The 25,628-nt window shown below is 38.9% G+C and overlaps 1 protein-coding gene across 7 annotated transcripts in view; it reads right to left on the bottom strand.

The window, feature by feature from the left end:
* Positions 1–25,628, bottom strand: part of PHACTR1 (phosphatase and actin regulator 1) — a 695,847-nt gene that overhangs the window by 106,541 nt on the left and 563,678 nt on the right. For 6 of the 7 annotated variants that reach the window (XM_069092414.1, XM_069092412.1, XM_069092411.1 and 3 more), the window contains one exon: positions 13,700–13,867. In XM_069092414.1, the coding sequence (XP_068948515.1) occupies positions 13,700–13,867 (168 nt within the window). Of the gene's footprint in view, positions 1–11,434; positions 11,642–13,699; positions 13,868–25,628 lie in introns of all 7 variants that reach the window. The other variant, XM_069092416.1, reaches the window with a different exon arrangement.

Below are 25,628 nucleotides of genomic sequence, written 5' to 3'. Positions count from 1 at the left end.
GACTGCAATGGAAGAAAGGGAATGGTTGAAGTGGAAAAAGGGTAAATTATGCCACACATAGAGGCGTAAAAAAAACTGTATAGCAGAGGAAAAAAAGGGAGGGAGTTGGGAAGCATATGAGCTTATCCCTCATTGGTTCTGGTACAAGGAGGGAATAACAACCAGTTAAGCATAGGACTCTATGGAGAAGAAATACAAAAAGTACCATTTTAGAGGGAAAGAGGGGAGGGAGAGGAGCTTCGCATGAGATTTGTTCCTGTCACTCTTGATGTGAAGAAGAAATAGCATACTTCATTAAGTATAAAAATATCCTACAGGCAGTAGGAGGGGGAAAGGGTTATGAAAGGGGGGTGGGAGTGGTTTGTAGGGAGGGAAGTAGTAAGGGGAAAGGGGAGGAAAAGGGAGGGAGGCTGAAAAGGGAACACTGAGGGAGGCAGTGGTCAAAAGGAAAACTATTAAGGTGGGGAAGGGAGAAGGGAGGGAAAATATGAACATTAACAGGAGCAGGAATAGGATGGAGGGAAAGAAACAGATAACAATCATAACTGTAAATGTGAATGGAATGAATTCTCCCATAAAACGGAGATGGATAGCAGAATGGATTAGAAATCATAATCCTACAATATGCTGTTTACAAGAAACACATATGAAACAGAGGGATACTCACAAGGTAAAGGTAAAAGGTTAGAATAAAATATATCATGCCTCAGCTAAAGTAAAAAAAGCAGGGGTAGCAATCCTTATCTCAGATAAAGCAAAAGCAAAAATTGACCTAATTAAAAGAGATAAGGAAGGAAACTATATACTGTTAAAAGGCACCATCGAGAATGAAGCAATATCATTACTTAACATATATGCACCAAGTGGTGTAGCATCCAAATTCCTAGAGGAGAAGGTAAAGGAATTAGAGGAAGAAATAGATAGCAAAACTATACTAGTGGGAGACCTTAATCTCCCCCTATCTGAACTTGACAAATCCAACTCAAAATAAACAAGAAAGAAGTTAAGGAGGTGAACAGGATTTTAGAGAGGATAGGTATGATAGATCTCTGGAGAAAACTGAATGGGGATAAAAAGGAACATACTTTCTTCTCAGCGGTTCATGGCACATACTCAAAAACTGACAATGTTCTAGGGCATAAAAACCTCACAATTCTATGCAGTAAGGCAGAAATATTAAATTCACCCTTCTCAGATCACGATGCAATAAAAATTATATGCAATAAAGGGCCAGGGAAAAACAGACTAAAAACTAATTGGAAATTAAACAATTTAATCCTAAAGAATGAGTGGGTCAAACAAGAAATTATAGAAACAATCAGTAATTTCATTCAAGAGAATGATAATAATGAGACAACATACCAAAATCTGTGGGATGCATTAAAGGCAGTTCTTAGGGGAAGTTTTATATCCCTGAGTGCATACGTGATTAAATTAGAGAAAAGGGAGCTCAACGAATTGGGCATGCAATTAAAAAACCTAGAAAAAGAACAAATTCAAAATCCCCAATTAAATACTAAATTAGAAATATTGAAGACAAAAGGAGAGATTAATAAAATTGAAATTAAGAAAACTATTGAATTAATAAATAACACCAAGAGCTGGTTTTATGAAAAAACCAACAAAATTGATAGACCCTTAGTCAATATGATAAAAAAAAGAAAGAAGAAAACCAAATTATGAGTATCAACAATGAAAAGGGTGAATCTACCTCCAATGAAGAGGAAATCAAAACAATAATTAGGAATTATTTTTCCCAATTGTATGCACATAAATTTGACAATCTTAGGGAAATGGATGAATATTTACAAACATACAAGTTGCCCAGATTAACTGAAGAGGAAGTAAATTACTTAAATAATCCCATCTCATAAAAAGAAATTGAACAAGCCATCAGTCAGCTCCCTAGGAAAAAATCTCCAGGGCCAGATGGATTCACTAGTGAATTCTATCAAACATTTAAAGAACAATTGATTCCAATACTCTACAAACTATTTGGGAAAATTAGTGAAGAAGGAATCCTACCAAATTCTTTTAATGACACAAATATGGTACTGATACCTAAATCAGGAAGAGATAAAACAGAGAAAGAAAATTATAGACCAATCTCCCTCATGAATATAGATGCAAAAATTCTAAATAAAATACTAGCAAAAAGACTACAGCAACTTATCTCAAGAATAATACACTTTGATCAGGCACTTTCCTTTTAGCCTTGTGAGGAATAAAGGAAATAACATATGTAAAGTACTTTGTGAATCTGAAAGGTACTATATAAATGATAGTAGTTATTATTATATTTAGAACCTAAATATTGGCCTGGATGGGCCATGAGTTTGACTCTGGATGAGAACTTACATTATTTTGAAAAACAGTATTACCAAGGGGAGAAAGAGAGAGACAGAGAGAGTGAGAGAGAGACGACAGAGAGAGACAGACAGACAGACAGAGAGAGACACAGAGAGATAGAGACAGAGACAGAGAGAGACAGCTGGAAGGTTATGTAGTCATTTAACCTCTTAATACCTTAGTTTCCTCATGTGTGAAATGAGGTCAATAATACCTTCCACTACCTTCCTCACAGTGATCATTGTGAGGATTAAATGAGGTAATGAAATAAGGCACTTTGTAACTGAAATGACACATAATTAATTTGTAATTATTTGTCATAAAGTTTTTGTTTTTTTTCGGGATTAAGAGGGTAAATGTTATTTCGTTCTTTAGTTGTGTCCTACTCTTTGTGACTCCATTTGGGACTTTCTTGGCAAAGACACTGGAGTGATTTTCCACTTCCTTCCCAGATCATTTTACAGACAAGAAAACTGAGGCAAAAAGGATTAAATGACTTGCTCTGGGTCACAAAGCTACTAAGTGTCTGAGGCCAGATTTGAACTTAGTTGAGTCTTCCTGACTCCAGCCCACTGTGCCACCTAGATGTCCAAAGAGGGCATATAGATTACACTAGAAAATATGGGGCAACCCAGATTTCTCCATAGCTAGTAACATATATGAGAAAATCATAAAATTTAGAACTAGAAGGAACCTCTGAGACTATCTTGTTTAATCTCTCTCACACAGTGCAAAAAATTCTTTCTACTGAACCCTCACCATCAGTCATCTATCTTCCCACCTGAATTCTTCTAGCAATGGAGAACTTCCTCTTTCAAAAAGCAGCTCATTCTATTGTTAAATAGCTTAAATTGCTAGAACTTAGGTCTGGCCTATGATAAGCCAAAATAAAATTAGGTCTACTGGTCTTCATTGTTTCTTTCGGAGCAGTACAGAACAACACTTCTTTTCTTCTGTAAGACAGCTCTTCAAACATATGGGGATAGCTATCATCTCCCTTTGTTCCCCTCTCTCCCTCCCCCAAGTTCTTTCTTTCAGCTACTCTTTATAATGACATGGCTTCTGGACCACTTACAGTCCTGTGTGATAGGACCAATATCTACCAAGGTTCTTCCCCTCACTGTCACCACCCAATGGGAATTAGTTCAGATTCCTGCCTCCCTTGAGGCAGAATCCTGGTCACTTTTAAGCATAAAAGTTCTACTCACATGGTATGAGTAGAAGTTCTACCCTCCAATTTGGTGAATGTCTGAAGACCACTTGAGTCACCTCACCCTTCCTTGCTGGTCAGTCACAGACTTCCATATGGAGATAAGAGGGGCCATGGTTATAGAAGCCAAGTACCACTGTGTCCTTGTTGCATATCCTTTCTATATTAGGCCACATTACCTTCAGTTCAATAACTGTTCAATTACTTATGAGTGTTATCATTTCACCTCCAAATCAAACCTGGCTATTTTGGATACATTCCAGTTTGTCAATATCCTTCATAAAATATGATTTCTGAATCAAACACAACTCTCCAGGACATAATCTGACCATCTCAGAGTATAAAAGGCCTACTGGTTCTCATATTCTGAATATTACTTCAATATGTTAGTGGTTCAGTGATCTCACTATATGGGTACCAGAGGTACAGATTGTAAGCCATTTATACTTCTCATATTACATGACTCTTGTCTCTATCATCCAATAAGTCCTCCATAGGAAGTCCATCCAACTTCTTGGAGCCCTCTACATTTCTTATTATTAATGTTACATGGATGCCACTGTAGTACTGTGTGTAAGCTACAACACCAGTTATCTCTTACCCTTGCTGCACGAGTAGCTCATCTATCTTTACAGGCTCCCATCTCTCTGATCACAATCTTTATTCTGCTTCTTCATTATTCTTCATTGGTAAGATGTTAGAGCTTATTCATGTCTGCATTACTCTTTAGGGCCACTGAATTTTTAATTCCTTGGAGACTTTGGCATTCCATGACTCACAGTCATATGGCATCACCAGAAGAATAATGATGCTAAAAACCCTTGGTTTTTGAGAGAAGCTTCAGGCCATTAAACACAACTTCCCAAAGCCTTTCCCATTCTTCTCTTGGATTTTGGGTCCAATTCAGTGACCATCCATACGCTGTCCAAGGTATGTAAGAGAACAGCTCTTTGGGTTATTTGTTAAATTATGTGACATGCTTTGGACAGTTAGCATTCTTCATTCCCTTAGATTTTCCTATGTGTATTGCTAGGCTGGATTATTTTGAGTGGTCAAGAATTTCATTTAGGATGTTCTACCATGTTTTGTGTCTGGATGTAATCAACACAATGTCATCTGAACACAGGAGTACTGAAGAGGACCTCACCATAAGTAAGAGTTCTTAGCCTGGGGTTTGTCATGTTACTTAAAAAATTTTTAATAATTGTATTTCAATATCATTGGTTTCCTTTGTAATCTTATATATTTTATTTCATGTGCTTAAAATAATTATTTTGAGAAGGAGTTCATAGGCTTCACCAGACTGACAAAGGAGTCTAAGACACAAAAAGAGTTAAGCATATTCCTGGTCTACAGGGAACCCTTCTTCCATTTGGATTCTGCAATATTAGATTTTGTTATTTTTCTCAACAATCATATCACACTGTTGGCTCATTTCAACTTTGTGATGAGATGAAATCTTCAGATCTTTTTCATATGAACTGCTACCTGGTCTGATCTATCTTGTACTTTTGCAACTGAATAAAAAAAAGACCTTATAATATATGGCTTTACATTTATCCCTTTAAAGTTATAGTTGCTATTATTGTTGTTATTTTGGTTTAAACTCAGTGTACAACCTGCTGAAACTGTTTCGAATTTCGATGGTGGTAGCCATTTATGGTAGTAACCTTCTCTCTTATCTTTCTTTTTTTTTAAACTGTAAATCTGATAAACAAATATTCTGTTATTATTTTTTTCACAAGTGGTTAATAATGTTCAACATGATTGATTCAACGATTGAGCCTATGTCACTCGAGAGACCTCCCTCCAGACTAATCAATACACTCCAGTTATTGCTGTTCAGCAAGTGCAGATCTAAATCTATAGGCAATTAGGTGGCATAGTGGATAGAGCATTGGGTCTGGAGCCAGGAAGATCTGAGTTCAAACCCAGCCTTTGATACTTTCTAGCTGTATAACCCAGGGTAAGTCACTTAATCTCTCTTTGCCTCAATTTTCTCAACTGTAAAATGCAGATGATAACAACATTTACCTCTCAGACTGTTGTGAAGATTAGATGAGACAATATTTGTAAAGTACTTGGTTTTGTGTCTGGCACCTAGCAGGTTCTATATAAATGTTTACTCCTTTCTCCTTCCTAAATATTTGGATGATCATCCACCTCTCATTATACCATTTAACCTACCTCAGTCCATTTCAGTTCAACAAACAGCACATCTTCTCATAGAAGTTTTCTCAGTTTTCTGGACGAAATCAAGACTCATCCTATGTCTATGTTATTCTTCTGATTTACTAATAATGATTCTATCTAAAAAGGCAAACAATTTTGCCATGACTTGTTCTTAGTAGATCCATATCCATCCTGGTTCTGACAACATAGACCAGAATTTTAAGAAAGCCTTTGGGCTTTAATTCAGGATTAGCCATTAGGAATTCCACACGTAGTTCTGATGCATCTAAGGTATTAACTTATCTTCTGCATTTTGAAGAGAGAAAAAGCAAATCCAAAAAGCAAAACTCAAAAAGCAAACTTACTAGAAAAATTAAAACTAGGTTTTCTGGATCACAAGAAAATGCTGTATGTTTTTATGTAGAGGGGCCTCCAGGATCACCATTACTCTTTCCCCACAGGCAGCCTTTTCCTATTAACATGGTAATAACGTCATTATTGATCCACAAGTAAGAGTCTCTAGTCTTTGTGGTGATGTCATAATAGGTGTGTCAACAACCTATCCCTCATCCCTTTTATCACCATAGTATACTTGAGAAAGAAGGTACTTTACAACGAGGGTGATTAGATCAGAAGGATAGGTTCATCAGTCTTTCTAAATTACATATCTATGGCTTTTGGAACCTGTAGTTAGTCTAAACTTGGAGCACAGATGGAAACCATGATCTTACGTGGGACCTGACCAGACAAGAAATTGACTGAAAGTACCTTTAGGTAGAATGAAGAGTATGACCCTGAGACTATGGATATGTGAGGTTAACAGCTGGAGTATTGAGCAGAAAATTCTACTGAATTTATTTAAACTGAAGAAACATCATATATGCTTCTCTTCCTCAAGAATGCTTGAACTGGGTAGGATAAACTTCATTCTCCCTTTCTTCTGGGAAATAGTACAAAGCAGAAAACACCATTTTCCCCTTAAGTCAACATTCTCTTTGTTGCACAAATAGCCTTGAGCTGTGAGTTGGTTCCCAACTTTTAGGGATAATTTCTGGCACTGGGATTCTCGTTTGACCCAATCCAATAAAATCCTGTGGCAAAGGGGAGGTTAGTTTGTATCTGAATCTTTAGGGTTAGTGATAAAGGACAGAATCATAATTTATAGTTAATACTTTCAATAGATATACATTTTGGTATTAGACTAGGAAATATCAGTATATTTTATTTGGGGTTGAGACTTTGGTCTAATTGACAGTGTTTTATTAGACAACTTTAGATTATGCCAAAGCTTTTAGGAAACTGACTATAAAGAAGGGATTCTCATAAAGCCATCTTTCTGGTTCTCCTATTGAAGAAGGGGTAAAATTCAAGGTCCCAGGGACTTAACTTCTATCTTCCTTCTTTCTGTTACAGTATAGTGCTGGTTCATAAGGAAGAGGCTGAGATAGTTGGGATATGTCTTCTGGGGGCAGGGTGGAGAAGCAACTCTTGGGGTTGGAAGGGACTTCATGTCTGAGAAAAAGAAGAGGGAGGAAAACAAGAGAAAAAAAGGAAAAAGGAGAGGAAAACAGGGAGAGAAGGAAGAAGGAATGAAGGGAAAAGAAAGGAAGGAAGGAAAGAAGGGAGGGGAGGAGAGAAGGGAAGGAGGGAGGAAAGAAGAAAGGGAAGGGAGGAAGGAAAGAAGGCAGGAAGGAAGGAATGAAGGAAGAAAAGACCCTAACTTTGAGAATGACCACATAGTTTGAAAGACATATATCTCTATATCTATGTCTATCTTTATCTATCTGTCACACATTAGAACATTAACCCTGGTTTAATGAGAATTGGGTGACAGATTCTCATTAAATACACTTAAATGCTGGAGTTAGAAATACTAGAGGTTAAAGAAGACTACTTGTCAGGTAAATTTGTAGTTAACATTATAACTAGCAATCAGCCAAGTTTTGATAATGCAGTAAGTGTCCATGTATAGATAGCACAGCTCAGCCCTGGGCAGGTTCACATTACCCAAAGCCTTTGTTTACAAGAATCCATGATGGTTTCCTTCCATAGGTTTTTTTTTCTCCCTAATTGCAGCCAAGTGTTCCCCATGTGATTTATCCCTGTTTCTCAGCTGTCATGTCTGAACCTTACAGGCCTGTAATCAGGAGAAAGCGTCTTTAAAATTCAAACACAGCAAAATTCCTTCTTTTCACAGTCCAACAAGGCTAAGCACTACCAGAATACTTTCTTTTTTAAAGAACTATATACTGTTTCTCTGCAGTCCAAAAACAAAGGTAAGGGGGAGATTTTTAAGTTTTGGAGAAAAGCATCCACTGATTCAGTCCTGGTAAAGCTTTGGCTTCAGGAAGACCTGTATTCCAGTGTTGACTCTGACATACACTAACTGCATGGCCATGAGCATTAATCTCTCCATTTCCTGGGGCAATTCTCTAGAACAGAAATAACAGATGAGATGCTGACTTGTGTCAGTGGAGGGAATTCTTCACCCTGCTAACAACCCAGGCCGCCATTTTTTTTTATTAAAAGAGAGGGGAGTTAGGGTCAATAAGGTGAGGAAAGGCAAAGAGTTGGGAAAGAGGAGCTCCTTTCCATTTGAATGAAGAATGTAGAGGGAATTGGTAAGGAAAAGAATGCCCTCATTTTCATTATCATCATTTTCATGGCCAAATGGAAAAGAGAGCCAAATCTCAGCAATACTTCTGTCATCCTCTCATTGGTCACATACCTGGAATGAAAACCATTCCTGGAACACATTTTCTCCAGAATGCTACCAGATCATTAACCACTGTCACTCTCCATTAGTCATGCTTGGTGTCTCTTAATCTGTCCTCTGTCCCCTTTTCAAAAATGTCACTGGAATATCAGACAATGAAAACACACATACTCAGGAGAAGTTAGGAGTCTCTATATAGAGTTCCAGAACCCTTACTTTATTAATTCTTTCAATCAAAACCTGCAGATGTCTCTGGAGTAATTAGCAACAGAATAGGGTTAATGTAGTTGCCTCATGGTGATGCTGATTCATTATGACTGATTGCTCACTTACATAGATTATGCAAGTCCAATTAAGTGAAAACCCAAAAGGATAGCACAAGACATACCACATGTAGACACGTCTTTCTCCTCCCTCATCTTTCCACCATATTTCTAAAGGCTGCTGAGAACATTAGGATAAGCCTATTACCCTTCAAATGCTTTGGTTCATTAAGGCTGGGTACGTAGAGGTAAAGTTTACCGATAATAGCAACATGCTATTCCTGGGAAAGAATAAATTAGGCTGGAGACTTTGGGCTAATTTACACATCCCTACCCCCTTTCTTACTTCAAAGGAGAACTGTGTATACCAGAATGATCACTGCCAGCAACTGTCTTTCTCCAGGGCTTGTACTTAGAATAAAAATATGTCCTTACTTTTACAAAAGTCCAATGAACAAAAATATGAATTTGCAAAACAATAAATGAAAGCATAAGCTTCATAAGCTGAATCCAGAAAGTCCTGTTGATTCTTCCTTTGAAATGCTTCTTTCATTTTCAATCAGATCCTTCTTTTCATCCCCACTGCCACCTCTAGGCACTCTGCCTAGAATATCTTCCCATGCTAACAGGTCTCCCCACTTCTAGTCTCTCACTTGCTTAGATTTCATCTTTCGAAATCACTTTCATCATGATGCTCCCTTGGTTGGAAAACTCTGGTGGTCTCCTGCGATGCAGGAGCAATGCAAGACAAAGTCCAAACTATTTGGGCTAGAATTCAGAACTCTCCATAATTTCATTGTGTCCTATTATCAAAACTTAGCTTCCATTCATTACTCCCCAACATACAGCCTTCCCCAGCCAAGACAGCATCTCCACTGTTCTTGGAAAATGATTTGCTCATTCCCAACTCAAAGCTCTTCTCTTCTTTTAGAATGTCCATTTTCCTCCCCTGTACTCAGCTAAATCCCATGCAAATTTCAAGGCCTGGGTAGAAGCCCAACTCTTCTATAATGCCTTCCATAATTATTCTAGCCCACAGCAGTCTCCTCCTTCCCTCAAATACCAATATGCATTTTGTCTATCACTCATTTAGGGATTTCTATTTCTTGTCTGCATGTTGTATCACCATCTAGATTGTGGAAGGCAGGGACTGTTCTGCAAAATTTTAGCACTTATCACAGTATAAGAAAATATTTTTAAAAAGTTTTTTTATTCCAGACTGATGATTTCACCATTGTGGGAAAATTCTGGCATAGAAATACCAATGCACATTATACTGGGGGAGGGTGAGATCTGTAAAGGTTTTTTTTTTAAGATTTAAATAATTACGTCAATATAATTGGTTATCTTTGCAAACCTATATATTTTATTTTATATATTTAAAAGCATTATTCTGAGAAGAGGTTCGCAATCTTCACCAAACTGCCAAAGGGGTCCATGACACACAGAGAATTAAAAACCCCTGAGTATTCCTTGGGGTCACTGAGATGTCAAGTGACTTGCCCAAGATCACACAGTCAACAGTATCAGAGATAGGACTTAAAGCTAGGTCTTCCTATGTCACATTGCATCTTGTATTTTGTCTCAGACATTTACTATCACCTAGATGCTAAATATCTGTCTGATGAATCAATGAAATTTGGCTCATATAAGTTCTGGGGAATACTGCTGTTATATAAAGTGAGCTATACTCATAGAAAAAAAATAACCTTCTGATGGAAGGTCAGTACTTTTGGAGTACCATTTTGCCTTTCTGAATGGCACCCCGAGCAAGAAGCTGGGAAAGAGATGGGCACATGATGCTAACTTTTCTCGTGAGCTGCTATTGGTATAAAAAAATCAATGAATTTTTCTGCATCTCAGTTTATTCCATCTGTACAATACTTGAATATTGTCTTCCTCCTCCAGCTTAATTTGTCTAAAAAGAATGTAGTAAGTTGCTTAGATACTATTTGTAAAAAAACATTCCTGGCTTTTACTGACAAGTGATTATACCTACATAAGATGACATCTCATCAACAATGCAAAAACAACTCTCAAATGTCTTTTTTCCTCACCAATTATACCCCATTCCTAGACCATAAAGTGATCTTCCTATTCATTTGTGAAACACAGTTAATTTTTCTACCTGAGTATTTTAATAATCGTAGGCACATTCATTAAGTAGCACTTAAAAATGAAAATGTAGAGAATATTTTAGGTCTACATATCAAAGCCTATTCTCTGTTAAAATAGAAGTCCCCAAGTCATTTCATCGCAGCTTGCTATCTGAGATTACAAAAATGGAGGAAAGATAATCTCATGATAAAACAATATGAAAAGTAAACTAGACTTTCCGAGCAAAATTTGAAGAGAAAGGTGGAAAATCTAGCCAGACCCCAGCTATTAAATAGAAAGGTAAAAGAAATCTGTCTTATCTTTGTAAACATTCCAAAGCTAAATGGAATAAACCCAGAAAGGAAAACACTTTGGGATTTTTCCCATGAATACAAAAGCGCACATTGACAGGTACAAACACAGAGGGGCTCCTTAACTTTTTGTGGAAGACTAGTGGGTGTATGTTTGTGCATGCTGATGCACAAATCCAGACCCCCAAAGCAAGGGACATGGAGATATATCTACATTATGAAAAACAATTGCCCTGGAGAGACACATTCAAATCTCCATGTGGGACTGAACCATCCCTTGAAGGGAGGGGGTCCTCCAGAGATAGTCTTTACTTACCCGTTAAATGGTTGGCAATCCTGGCAATGGGTTTAGGAGGCAGGGCAGGGGGCTGCTTGAGGAGGGGCAACTGTTTCACTGGGGTCTCCTCATGGTCTCCAGGGAAAGCAGCAGTTTTTTTGGGGGGAAGTAGCAGGACTGGTTTAGCTGAAGGATCTTGGGACAGGAGGACTCCGGACTCACTGGCTGAGGGACTTTCTTCAGACACTGGAGGGCACAACCACATTATACACACAACAACGTTACAAGCAAGGTAGCAGATAACAGCAGCAGCCAGGACAAAGAACATAGCACATTGTGGACACATGTTATCAACACGACTAAGAGAAGAGAACACTCAACTTCATTATACATACCTAGAAAACCAAGAAAAGAAAAACAAAGCTTTGTTGAAAGAAAGGGTAAGAGGGAAGATAATTAAAGAAAGGAGGAAAAAAAAGAGCAAGAAAAAAAGGGAGAGAACACAGAAGAGAATGGAAAAAGGGGAACAAATATTTTCATAACACCATCAAAAAAGCCTTCAGATTTCCATCTCTATATTCAGAAGTTTTTGGATGCATTGCACTGGAGTCTGACATCATTATACTTAAACAGTGAGGACATTTCTGAAACCCTAACAGTCATTTAGAGCTGCCTTTCCCTCTGGTCTTTTGATGCTTTCAGCAGACAACAGAACAAAGTGGAACCATCACTGACCTGTTTGAGCCAATCATTCCTCTCCTCTCTTCTTCTCTCCTTTCTTCTCCTCCCTTCTTTCCTCTCCTCTCCTCTGCTTCTGTCTCCCCCCCTCTCTCTCTGTTTCCTCTCCCTCTCTTCTCCTCCGCTTCTCCTTCACCTTCTCTCTCCAGAGCTCTAGAGCAGGTTATAATAATTAGAACACAGAAGGGAGACTCAGCTAGCCATGATGCATACCACATACCTAAGGAAGCCAGCTAGAGACACTCCTCTAGGACCACATACAGTGATGGCTGAATGTCAGCCACTAAGTTGGGAACTTAGATTCTCAAGGAGACCAACATGCCACCTGCTTGCTATCTTATTATCCTAGAAAAGTCAAAAGACAAAACATTTTTTCTCAGTGGGCTGGAACTTGAATAACCACCTGCAATGAAACCTGTGAATGAGACAAAACCTCCAGACCAGAAACTGTAGAGTAATCTCAAGTCATCTTTGGAATTATACAAGTTTCATTGCAACATTCCTCCAGCTTTTTATCACTTAGTCATAACATGACATTATAGAAATGATTTCTTACCCCCTTTTCCTCTATTCAAACCAAGGTCTTTTAATGTATGGTAATTAGTTCAATGTGTCAATGAGAATGCCAAATTATCTCTTTATCTTTGGACACATTATTGTCATCAATTCTGGTCATACAGATGGAAAAGGGGCTCATCAGTGTCAAAAGCAAGGCACTAGAAATTCATTTTTAAAAACACATTTTTCTTTTCTCCTGCTGTATCTGCTCCCAAATTGCTTGAAGCTCAGTACATAATATAGAGAGAGATGTTCTACTCAAGTATCACACCCTTTAAGAGGTGCTTCGCCTTGGTCTAGTCCTTGAGGGGAAACATTCCTTCACGTGCCAAGAATGAGGAACCTATCCGGATGCTTAGGTGGATTCTGGACATTCACCACCATTCCTAAAACCCTTTAAAAGATGGGATATTAGTACCCCAACCCATATCAGAACAAGACTGAGGCTAAAAGGCAAGGGTGAGACATCTTTTAAGTTATCTATTAGCAAACTAAAAACCTGAATCACCATGAGAAGTTATTTTTGGTCCACTTGGAGGGGAAGAAAAGTGCATTTCAAAGACAAAGAACATGGCAAGTGTAGAAGGTGGTTAAAGTATATTATAAACAGCAGGATCCTAGAATTCATCTGCTCCAAAGTAACAGTAGAAATGATTAGGAAAATCCACTATCCCATTTAAAAATACTAATGTTGTCAAGAAAAGAATTCCATTCTTAAAGAGAAAAAGATTTTAAAAGATTAAAAAAATCCCAATCCCAAACATCATTGAATTAAAAATTTATTAAACAAAACACTCAAAACCAATACTTCTGCAAACGTTAGAAACTGATTTTTTTTGCTTGAATATATTGATTGATTGATCATGACTCATCTGCATTTCCTGATCTTCATCCTCAGTATGCATAGAAATTTGAAGCAAGTCAGGATTAAGAACCCATGTACCATACTACTGAGAAATCCTCATTACCTTTTCAACCTGATTCTGTTCATGACAAGGAAGGCATTACCTGTCCCATCCATGATGTCTGAGGGTTGGAGCACCTCATAAGAGCAGGGATCCCTGGGCATCGGAACTGGTTCCATTTCTGATAGGGCAGGAAGTGAAAGCTGGCTAGAGCTCAAGGACTGACCATTCTCCAGTGATCCATCTTCACTGGATATAGAAAGTTCTCCATCTGGAAATAAAGGAAAGAATTCAGAGACCATTAAAAAAAAAGAAGGGGGTTTTACTAGTAGGAAAGCAGAAACATCGAAGGCCTGGAAGTAGACTTCAATGCTCTTAAATGATCATTATGGAGATCAAATAGAATTCAGAAGAACACAGTGCATCATGTGAAGGCTGTATGCAGTCCTTTTCCCCTCCCCTGCTCTCCCACTCTGGGAAACAAGTAATAAAGGCATGAGGCCAGTGATTCCCAATATGTCTAGGTAATGGAAACTCAGACTGGTTATTCCACAGTCTCTCTTCTCCTTTGCCTCCACCAAGTAATATTTTGCAAATAATTATTTTAAAATTAATTTTTTGTTTTTCAATTAAAATTAATTCCATTGCTATCCATAGAAAAGACTGGACACCCTGGGGTGTGGCTAAATCATATTTGGGAAGCCATGAACTGGGGAGAAGAGGGCTGTTTCCCCCAAGAAACAACCATCAAGTGTGCATACATAGTATTAATCAATTCACAGAAAGAGCTCCTCAATTCTATTCCCCTCCCCAAAGAATACTGGTCTAGCGTTCTCAGCTTACTCTGAACTGCAGTAGCCAGAGGAGAACCTCTCAGTCATGTAATCCTCCTACCTACAGAGATCAGCCAGAAACTGCTCCTGTCAATTCTTTATCTTGTTTGATGTCCCCGCAGCATAAAAGTCAGCTAGTTAACACCAGAGGGTAGATCAAAGTCTGTCCCACAATGGTCATTTATAACATCAAAATTCTCCCAGTGTGAATTAATCCTGGCCCGGAGGAGTACTAGACAACCAGACATAAAATGCAAATTAATTTTTAAAGAGTCCTGAAAGCTGTTCCAGTCAGATGATTACACAAAAATGAAAAGTGTTTAACTTAGGCCTAGGCTAGAAGCTGGTCATGCAGTTATGACTATGGATATGGAGGGGTGAGGGGAGGACTGAATGACGACTTATTTATTTGTAGAATGAGAGCACCATTGTAATTTTAACATTAATATTACCTTACTGACAATTTCCTTTTGCTCTGTTTTGCCCCAACATCATTAATTAGATATACTGCCAGTGATAAATGGTAGCTGATAATAATAATGATAGCTAATATGTATATATTATATATATATTATAATAAATACAACATAGTTTATATACATTTATAAAAAATGGGCAGCTAGGTGGCACAGTAGATAGAGTGCTGGACGTGGAGTTAGGAAGACTCTTCTTCCTGAGTTCAAATCTGGCCTCAGACACTTAGTAGCTGTGTGACCCTGGGCAAGTCACTTAACCCTGTCTGCCTCAGTTTCCTTATCTGTATAATGAGCTGGAGAAGGAAATGGCAAATCACTCCAGTATCTTTGCCAAGAAAATCATGAAAAGTTGGCTATGACTGAAATGACTCAACAATAACACATTTATATAAATGTAGTATATGATATATTTATAATATATTAAGTGCCACAGCACTGGAAGGTTTGAAAAGCATTTTTCACATATTATCTCATTTTGTCCTCACAATAATCTGTGAGTAGGTACTGTTATTATCCCAATTTTACAGATGAGAAAACTGAGGCTAAAAGAGATTAAGATACTTGTTCAAATTCATATAGCAGAATGTTAATTTAAGTTTTCCTGAATTCAAGTCCACCACTCTGATCACTCTACCACCTAGCTGCCCCAATAGCAAAGAACTTTTTGCCTGATTTGAATTATCTTTCTTCAATTCAATTAAAAAACATTATTAAGGGTCTACTATGTCCAAGGCACTGAGGATAAAAAAGAAATTACGCTTCATACAGACTTCCAGGGAATTTATGATTAAATGGGAGTAAAGCTATGTACAGAAATGCCATGGAGGAAGAATGGGGTGTGGGGACTGGCCAGTGAACCTGGTTCCTTGTGAGCATGTGCAGAGGGCTCTGCTAATATAACTCCATGTGAACTTCCCAGCCCGCCAGGGCATCGCTTCTGGTCTGCTTACTGCATAAAAGCACGGGAGCTTTCTGAACGGCTGCTGAGCCAGATTTGAGAATGCATTCAAAAGGCATTCAACAAGCACTCAACAGGCGGTGGCATTTTCTTTTCTCTGCCAGAGTGAGGAGTAAACCTCTGGTTGGGGGAAGTGGCCTCCAACCTTTGCCTCCTCATCTGGGCATGGGCTCATGGCCCAGGAAGTCAGGGCTAAGCTGTTGCTTCTTTTTCTGTTTTCTTTCTTGTGCTTGCCAGTAGTCTGCACCTTTGTGAACTCTGGAAGATTAAGACAGTGAGCCACCAGAGGTCAGGGAATCAGAATCCAGTCCAGAGTTTTTGGTCAGTAGTACAGCCCTGTAAAGGGACCTATGGGACGCAGCCTAGCAGTAGATTTACTTTGCAGCCAAAATGCCAGGTCCTTTAAGTGGAGGAAGTGACCCATGCGTTGGGAAGTGAACTTCGTGGGGCAGAGGCTTTGTTGTCATTCAGTTGTGTCTGACTTTCCATGACCCCATTTGGGGCTTTCTTGGAAAAGATACTGCAATGCTTTGCCATTTCCTCTCCAGCTCATTTTACAGATGAGGAAACTGAGGCAAACAGGTTTAAGTGACTTGGCCGAGGTCACACAGCTAGTAAGTGTTTAAGACTGCATTTGAATTCAGGTCTTCCTGACACCAGGTTACGTCCTCTATCCACTACTTTGTCCCAGCAGTACTTTGTTTGAGTCCCCAGGAAACAAAGTGGTATGAGAAGAGTATACCTCCAGGTTTGGAGGCAAATGTTGATCATTATCATCTTACTAGATCTGCTCAGCAAATATTCCTTTGTGAAAGCTAATAGATGTTGAATGATTGAATGATACTGGGCTGCTAATCATTGTAGGCTATTAATTACATAAGGGAGATAATTATTATTGACAATAAATATTGGGGAGAGCTCACTGGAATGTGGACTGAAGCCAAAGGCATTAAAAGGAATCAATCTGATCCTTGACTGGTGCTGCTAGAAACCCGAGGCGGGAGATGTAGGCTTATTCTGGGGAACCTGATTCATTTGTATGAGTGAGTGTGTGTGAGTTGGAATAATGATCCTCAGAGCCTTATCATTTATTGTTTAATAATTTCCAGTTGTGTCCAACACTTTGGGATCCTTTCTCTGAGTTTTCTTGGCAAAGATACAAGAGTGGTTTTCCACTGCCTTCTCCAGCTCATTTTTACAGATGAGGGAACTGAGGCAAATCGGGTAAAGTGAGTTGCCCAGGGTCACACAGCTAGTAAGTGTTTGAGGCTGGATTTGAACTCAGGTCTTCCTGACTCCAGCACTGATACTCTATCCATTGCATCACCTAGCTGCTCCCAAGAGCTTTATAAAGCCTGCACAAATGATGATGATACAAAGGAGAGGAAATGAAGCGAATCCAAAACATTAGGAAGGTGATGATCCATTCAGGGTTATATGCTATTTGACTTGAATCTGATCGAGACACAGAGAGCAAAGACTTAACAACTGAGTTACAAAGTGGATGGTGCCCTGCTAGCAAGAAGTACCCAGGATATTTGAAGGCTGGGATAGAAATACAGGAGTCTGAATATTTTTGGTGTTTTTCCCCTTGAACACTGTATTAGTGGTATATCTAGTTCCGTACAATGCAAGGTCAATGTGGAAGGCAGTACGACCAAATAAGAGTGGAAATCATATGGTCAATCAATCAATAAGGCTTTATACCTTCTCTGAGCTAGGCACCATGCCAAGTGCTGAAGATACAATGATAAATGAAATAATCCCGACTTACAAGGAGATTATCTTCTGTTTTTTTCTTTTTTGGAGGGGGAAAGCAAGGCAATCAGGGCTAAGTGACTTGCTCAGGGTCACACAGCTAGTAAGTGTCAACTGTCTGAGGCCAGAGGCCAAATCTGAACGAGGGTCCTCCTGACTCCAGGGCTAGTGCTCTATTCACTGCACCACCCAGCTGTCCCAAGGAGGTTATATTCCAATGGAATGATGAGATGCTATATTGTCAAGGTTATAGGAATAAAGTCAGAGACATCAGTGGTGATGGATTAGTAACTACAGTAATGTGCAAAATGTAAAACCAATTTCCATGAAAAGCAGCTTAGTTTAAGTTTAGACTCTAGTTATTTGGCTGACTGGTGCAGCTGCCACTTCCTTTATTACAAACACCTACATTAAACTACTTTTAATTTTGGCACCACCAATGCTCAGAAGCTCTGCTAATTATACTTTCCATTAGCTACTACAATATGTATATGTCTACAGATATATATCTATGTATAACAGACATATATATGTGTATACACACACACCGACACACACACACTGTTGGACTGTTTGTCAAATGTTCAAGTGAAATATTCCTGTCCAAATTTATTTTTCAATCATGATTGAATTCCCAAACTTATTAAAATTAACTAAGAATTCTTCTTCTTGGTTATATCTCATACATAGGTCGTGAATTAATTTGAACCTTTGCCTTTATTTGGAGACTCGGAATATAGACAACTATACTCAGTTGAAAGCATCTAGGTGGTGCAGTGGATAAAGTGCCAGGGCTAGAGTCTAGAAGACAGGTCCTCTTTGTGAGTTCACATCTGACCTCAGACACTTACTAGCTGTGTGACTCTGAGCAAGGTACTTAATCCTATTTGCCTCAGTTTCCTCATCTGTAAAATGAGCTGGAAAAGGAAATGGCAAAGCACTCCTGTATCTTTGCCAAGAAATCAACAAATGGAGTTGTCCCAAATGGAGTCCCAAAAAGTTGGACACAACTGAAAATGATTCAACGACAACAACAAATACCCAGTTGAAAAGTTCTTAGAGGGCATAGCTAATTGTGGTAGGCCCAGGTGCCATTTTTCTGTTTTTGAGTTTGAGCTTGAAGAGATCCACGGAATTCATCTAATCCAACCATCCCATATTACAGATGAGAAAACTGAAGTCCAGAGTGCTATTTGTCCAAGGCCACAAAAATAGTTGTAGAATCCCAGTGGCATCCCTCAGTGGGTCCCTGAGCTCTTAGTTCCCACAGAAACAGTAGGTTTGTCCATGTGATGGGAACCCAGCTACTGCCTCTACCTGGTCACTGCCCCCAGACCCATTCCCACAGAAGCAGGTGTGTTATTGTATTCAATCACAATCACATCATCCATCCTAGCTCAAGGAAAGGACCACAATACCTAATTATCTATCTTGACCAGACAAAACCACAATAGCTAACCAGTTGGAGGGCCGAATGACCTGAATGTTTAACCACCGAACCACAGATGGGACCCCTCCTCCATTACCTAATCCCTTAACAAACTTCTCCTGCCTTTTTAATATTGATGATATTTCTCTCTTCTATGTAAATTTCTGTTATGTAATTGCATCGTTACCCTATAAAAATCCATCTTGCTTTCTCTAAAGTTGCTGGCTCCTCTTGGAATTTAGCCTGCTTCATGAGAAGCATCAATCTCAATAAATGCCTACACTTGGATTAGAGGTGGTGTGACTCTGAATTCTTTGAGATGGTTCCACCACAGCACATCATGAAACCCCAACAGTTTTGGGGTGGATAGAGACCCCACCCCAACAGTTTTTGGCATTCTTGGGTTTAAACAGCAACATTAGAGGTCACAAATGCAGAAATGCACATGTAAGAGGCACATGTGGGAAGAGCCATATGTTCAGGGAACACGTGTGGCCAAGCTAGGTCATGCCTCTAATAGGTTCACTACAGGCTTCATCCTGAAACTGGGCCTCCTCTTCTCTGTTGTACACCTCTTGTTGTTATTCAGTCATTTCAGTTGTTCCAGATTCTTTGTGACCCCATTTGGGGTTTTCTTGGCAAAGACACTGGAGTGGTTTGCCATTTTCTTCTCCAGCTCATTTGACAGATGAGCAAACTGAGGTATACAGGGTTAAGTGACTTGCCCAAGGTCACATTGCAGAGGCCAGATCTGAACTCAGGTCTTCTTGACTCCAGGTCCAGCCATTTATCCACTCTGCTACCTAGCTGCCCATGATATATATTACTGGCTGCTTTTTAGCTATTATGATAGCTAAACCAACCCTTAGTTAGTGTCCTGTAATGGTCTTTTAGAAAGATCAGGAACTCTTACCCTAGAATCTGCATAAGCCTTTCCTGCTTTCATTTCCTGACCCCTCAACATGTGAAGGCTTTTTATTCCATACCCTTACATTTGACTTTGTGCTGTAAGTAGAACACATGAACTGTCTTCTTCCTTTTCCATGGATTATGATCCAACAATTTCTTTTTTTCTCTTCTACAAGTATAAGAGCCTGGAACTTTTGATCTCAGGAACTCTTGACCTTGAACCTCTGAGGCAAATCTCAAAACTGGTGCTACCCCAGAAATCTCTCTCTGCTAGAAGGACAGAAACCAGCATCATGTTGTCTAGGGAATTCATAATCTTTCCTCCTTTGTGCAGAAAGTTGAGTTTCAAGAAGCAATGTCCTTGAATTCCCTCCTCAGATTTCATGCAAGCATTCTCTCCCCATAGCACATGCTTATAACCTAAGTCACCATTACTGGTTCTGGTTAGGACTTCCCAACCCCCTACCCCTCTACCCCTTGGTACACTAAGGAAGATGCTAAAGGAGAAGGTGAAGAGATGAGAGTGTAAGTTTTGTGGGACTAGCTTGTTTTCTGCTTTTTTAATCCATAAGGGTGTGATTAAGGTCAACCAATACCTAGAAAATTCCCTGTGTCCCATAAATTACTTTCATCCAAAGGATAATATCCCACAATCTCTCTCAGGTTGACTAAAGAATTTTTTTCACTTTAATCAGTAACTATACTATATACAATGCACTATATCCTAGAGTAATATCATGTGGCTTAGGAAACCCCTTAATTTGACCTGAGACTCCCTTGATTTATTTCCTTTACATAGTCAATAATGGAGTTGGTATTCTAACTAAGGTCTTCAGACTAAATCCAGTACTCTTTCTCTTGGCCCTAGGGAGTATCTGTTACCTCAGCTTAACGAAGGAATGATAAGCTTGGGTGGAACTCTAAGGGTTCATAAATTCAGAAACCAAGACCAAATTTATTCTTAGAGAAAGATGTTATTCTGTGAGAATTATGTGGATCAGAGTCTGAAGCCCCTAAGCCATGAGATGTATAGTTTACAGGGGAAAGAAGCAATTATAAAACTAAAGACTCTTTCAACTAGGAAAGATCCTGCCAGAAGAAGGCTCTTCAGGTGGGCCAGAAAAAGTCAAGATAAAACAGAGAACAGCTCTTGCTGGCCCAGGGAGGGGAGAACTTTGGAGAGGTAAGATCTATAATCCAGGCAGAGATAGCTCTGATCTCCAGAGAGGGAAAAGTGACCGTCATTGGGATCTGGGAATTGAGGTGGCAGAGTAGAGACCACTATAGATTCGGTTGAAGTAGTAAAGAAGGACATGATTAGGTCCTAGATTCCTGTGCCCCCAAATTGAGGGCTAGAAGAGCAGATTTCATCCAGAATGCTGATGTAGTGACCTGGACAGTCAAATCTATGGCAGGGGAATTAGAACTGAATTAATAATAAGGCTAATTGAATTGCATATTTTCCCAGTAAGGGTGGGTGATGAGGTAGGAAGGGAAAGAATTTGGAATTCAAAGTTATAAAATCAAATGTTTAAAAAATTTATATTATTATTATTATTTTACATGTAACTGGGAAATAAGATATACAGGCACTGGGGCATAGAGATACACTGTGCCCTACTGGAAAGTCGGAGGGGGGATGGGAAGATATGGGAGAAAGCAGATTGGGGGAGGAGATATTCAGTGGGACTGCTGTTTTGGGGTGGAGGGTAGTAGAAAAATGGGGAGAAAATTTGCAACTCAAAACTTTGTGGAAATGAATGATGTAAACTAAAAAAATTAAAAAGGGAGAAAAATAAATAAATAAAATAGAATCAGAAAAAGAAAAAAAATAATAAGGGTAAGATGGGGTCCAAGGTTTGGCAGGAAGGTTCTGTGAAGAATGCATGGATACCCTAGAGTTGGTACCAATGATAAGAACTTTTGCCACTTAAAAACCTATTAATTCCTCTTCCTTCTTTCTAGCTCCATGTTATATTTTTTTCTGTAGTACATTTTATAAATCTCTTTTTTGAATCACTTAAGGGGTTGGCTGAATGCAGCTATCTTGTAAAAAAGTAAAGGGGGGAGGGATGAAGCCTTATAGCCTTGCCTTCACAAGGGTTTTCCCAGTAGGCAGAAGTGGTAATGATAATGATCCAGTAGAAATGCCAGTTTGGTTGGGTTTGGGACTAAGTGGCTTTATGTAATGACTTACAGCTAGAGGGAGCTGGCAGTATGCCCCCTTCTCTCCAGATCCAAACTAAATGGCACCACAGATATAGTTATACAGAGCAGTGACAATTAGCATATAATAAAGTGCTTAATGTTTGATAGAGACAACAGGTGCAAAAGGAATTAGGAAAAGCAAAGATCAAAGTGAGTTGGTGCCTAGGGAAGGAGTCACAAAAGAGGTATGACTTCTTCTGGGACCTGAAAAATGAGTTAAATATGGGAAAATGGAGAAGAAGGAAGGTATTCCAGGAAAGGGAAAAGCAATGAAGGTCAGAGCTGGGAAATGTATGTGCATGGAGGGCTGAGGTGGGGAAGGGAAGGAAACTAATCTAATTAGAGCTTATTTAGGGTTTCTGTTGGGGTGTAATAGAAAGTAAGGTTAGATACAGTGGAATGAGGTTATAGAGAACTTGAAAAGGCAGTTAAATGTTAAATTTATAGAGTAAGTTCTAGAGCAGAGGGTTCTGATTAAAATGGTCTTTTAGGAAGATTAATCTGGCATTGGTATGAATGGAAAGACTAAATATGAACAGAGTATCTAGAAATGAGGGACTGGGGCTAGGGTTAGGACTAGTGGAAATGGAGAGTGCATGACTAATTCCCCCTCCAAGAAGCTTAAAAATAAACAAAGAAATAAGGGGATGACTTAAAGTGAGGAAAGAGAAGACAGAGTTGGAGGCACAGGATTATAAATTTAAAGCTGGAAGAGAATTTGGATGCCATGTAGTTCAACCTCATTTTACAGATGAGAAAACTGAAGCTCATTAAAATGACTTGCCCAAGGTCATGAGGTAGTAAAGAGCAGAACTAAGGGTTAAACCCAATCCTCTGACTTTAAGTCAGTATTCTTTCTACAGCCCCTTGTTTCCTGACTCATAATGATGACTTCATGGTTTGAAGGCAGGGGCTGTGTCATTTAAATTAAAAAATTTTTTTTGTGGCTAATGGTAGCCATCTCTAAGGTGAGGAAAGAGAGGGGAGAAAAAAAGAAAAAAAAGAAGTTTACATGATGATTTTATTACATATTTAAAAAGAATAGAAAGTTATACATAATAAATTTGTAGTTTCATGTGCAATAATTTTTTTTATTATACTATGTTGTGGAAATGCTTGTTTTATTCCATAAATAAAAAACTAAATTTAATTTAAAAAAGAAATGGAAAATTTTTAAATAAAATGAGTATTTAAGTGTAGTACCTCATACATAACAGGGAAATCATATTTGTTGAATTGAATTGAAAAATTGCAGCATGAGGATGAGGAAAAGCCTCACATGCTATGTGAGGACTGGTTAAAAGAAATCAGAATGAGTAGTGTGGAAAGTCAAAGACTTAATAGAGAAAAGGATAAGTTTCTTTACATGGCTGAAGGGCTGTCATGTAAAAGGTCAAATCAGACTTGAAGCTTTTGGACCTCCAAGGGAGAAATGGATGGAAGTAGTGAAAAGGGAAATTTAGTTTTGATGCCAGGGAAAACTTCCTAATGGTCAGAGCTGTTCCAAAGCAGGATGATCTGCCTCCAGAGGAGCTGGTGGCCCCATTTGGAGGTCTTTGAGCAGAGACTGGACAGATAACTGGGTTAAGGATGTGGTGGGCATTCCTTTTTTAGATATGAGTTGAACTAGGTAGTTTTTGAGATCCCTTCCAACTCAAAAATCCAGCAATTCTGTGGAGGAGGAAATAGTCAGGAGCAAGGTTCTTTAGGAAGGACAGGAATGAAATGAAATGAATGAAAAAAATAAATTGATTATTTTGAATGAAGGGCCTGTTAATACAAATGGAGGGGTTAGCTATGGAGTGTGAGAGAGAGCTTTATTTTTTTTTAAAAGACTAGTGGAAAGAGGGAGAAGATGTAAAGCCAGATATAATGTATCTAAAGTTGAGCAGAACAATGGTGGGTGGTGGTGGGAAGGAAGGGGTTGAATAAGAGTCCAATGAATACATGAAAACCCTAGAGGGAATGAATTGAAATAAGTGCATGCAGAGCAGGTCTTCAGGTAACATGGCAAATAGCATCACTCATGGAAATGAAGCACACATTACAGTAGTGAAGGTGAAAGCTGACATAGGAAAGAAAACTGAAGGGATGGCAAATACCCTGGGCCAGGGGCAGCAGTCATCCAGGAGGGAAGAAAGAGCTCGTGGAGGTAGCAGACAAAGTTGTGAAGCAGCCATGATATGAAGACAATGGTGAAGGATAGATGAGCTGTTTGAAGGAAACAGAATTATACTAAGTAAGGAGGGTGTAGTCTGAAAGGGGCAGTCCCGAATCAGAGATCTTGGAAGGAGATACTGTTTTTATGATGGTGAGGTCCAAGGTAAGGCTTGTAGGTGTTTGTGGTTAATGCAGAGTGAGGTGAAACGGGACTTATTAATCTAAATGACAAAGTCACAAAAGAACATGACAGAATGGGATGGAGACAAATCATGAGAACAAGGTACAGGAATCTTCTGGGAATGTAGGGCATGGGGGGTGGCAGGCAAGATTACAAAAGAAGCAGCAACATTAGGAGAATACTGATGATGGATGGGGTGAATGTCAAATAAAACAAGAGAAAGGCGGTAGATACATAGTCCAGAACTGACAAAGATTGAAGAGAAACCAAGTTTCCTCCTAAGGAATGAGAGGAAATGGAGGGAAAGGTGGGACTTCCATGAGAGACTCAGCATCTTCTGGGGGAATGCCAGGTGTCTGCTAAGGTGGTGAGACTGAGGGAAGAGGAGAGAAATAGATTAAAGATACAGGTGATTTTGTTCACAACTAAATGGGCATTCTACAAGGCACTGTGCAAGAGAAGAGTGACGGAGGCTGGAATGAGCTGGGTGCAAACTGGATGATTGTAAAGATTTGGAAGGTAAAAAGTGGTTAGGAGATGGGTGAAACACACACATATGTATAAAATATATATATATATATATACACATACATATACATATGTAGGTATGTATGTTTGTGTATATAGGTATGTATATGTATATGTGTGTGTATATACACACACATACACAGATATATATTTGAAGCAAGATTTTGTGTGTGTGTGTATATATGAAATTCACTTTTATATAGCACTTTGATGTTTACAAAGAGATATCCCTACAACAATTTTCCTAAAATGTAGGTGTAGCAAGTTTTTTTACCCTCATTCTATGGCTGAAGAAAAATGTGATTTGTCCAGAGTCACATAGTTAAATATATTTGGTTAGATGAAAAAGTTCTAAATAGGCAGTGAAAAAGTATTTGAAAGCAACCATCCAATTATAGTTTAATGGTTCAGAAGTTATTGTATATAAGTTTTTCTGGCAAAATGTTAACTAGGCATTAGACCTCTCATTCGTGTGTGTGTGTGTGTGTGTGTGTGTGTGTTTGTGAGTAAGATGGGGTGGAGGGGGAGAAAGGGGGAGAGGAAGAGAGAGAAAGAGAGAGACACACACACACAGACAGAGACAGAGAGAGAG

Source organism: Petaurus breviceps, unplaced genomic scaffold (genome assembly GCF_028583685.1).
Source record: "Petaurus breviceps papuanus isolate PSGF00001 unplaced genomic scaffold, PetGlider_PUasm1.0 190, whole genome shotgun sequence".
NCBI classification, from domain to species: domain Eukaryota; kingdom Metazoa; phylum Chordata; class Mammalia; order Diprotodontia; family Petauridae; genus Petaurus; species Petaurus breviceps.
The sequence above is the reverse complement of the archived record's forward strand: the minus strand, read 5'-3'. Positions and strand labels throughout refer to the sequence as shown.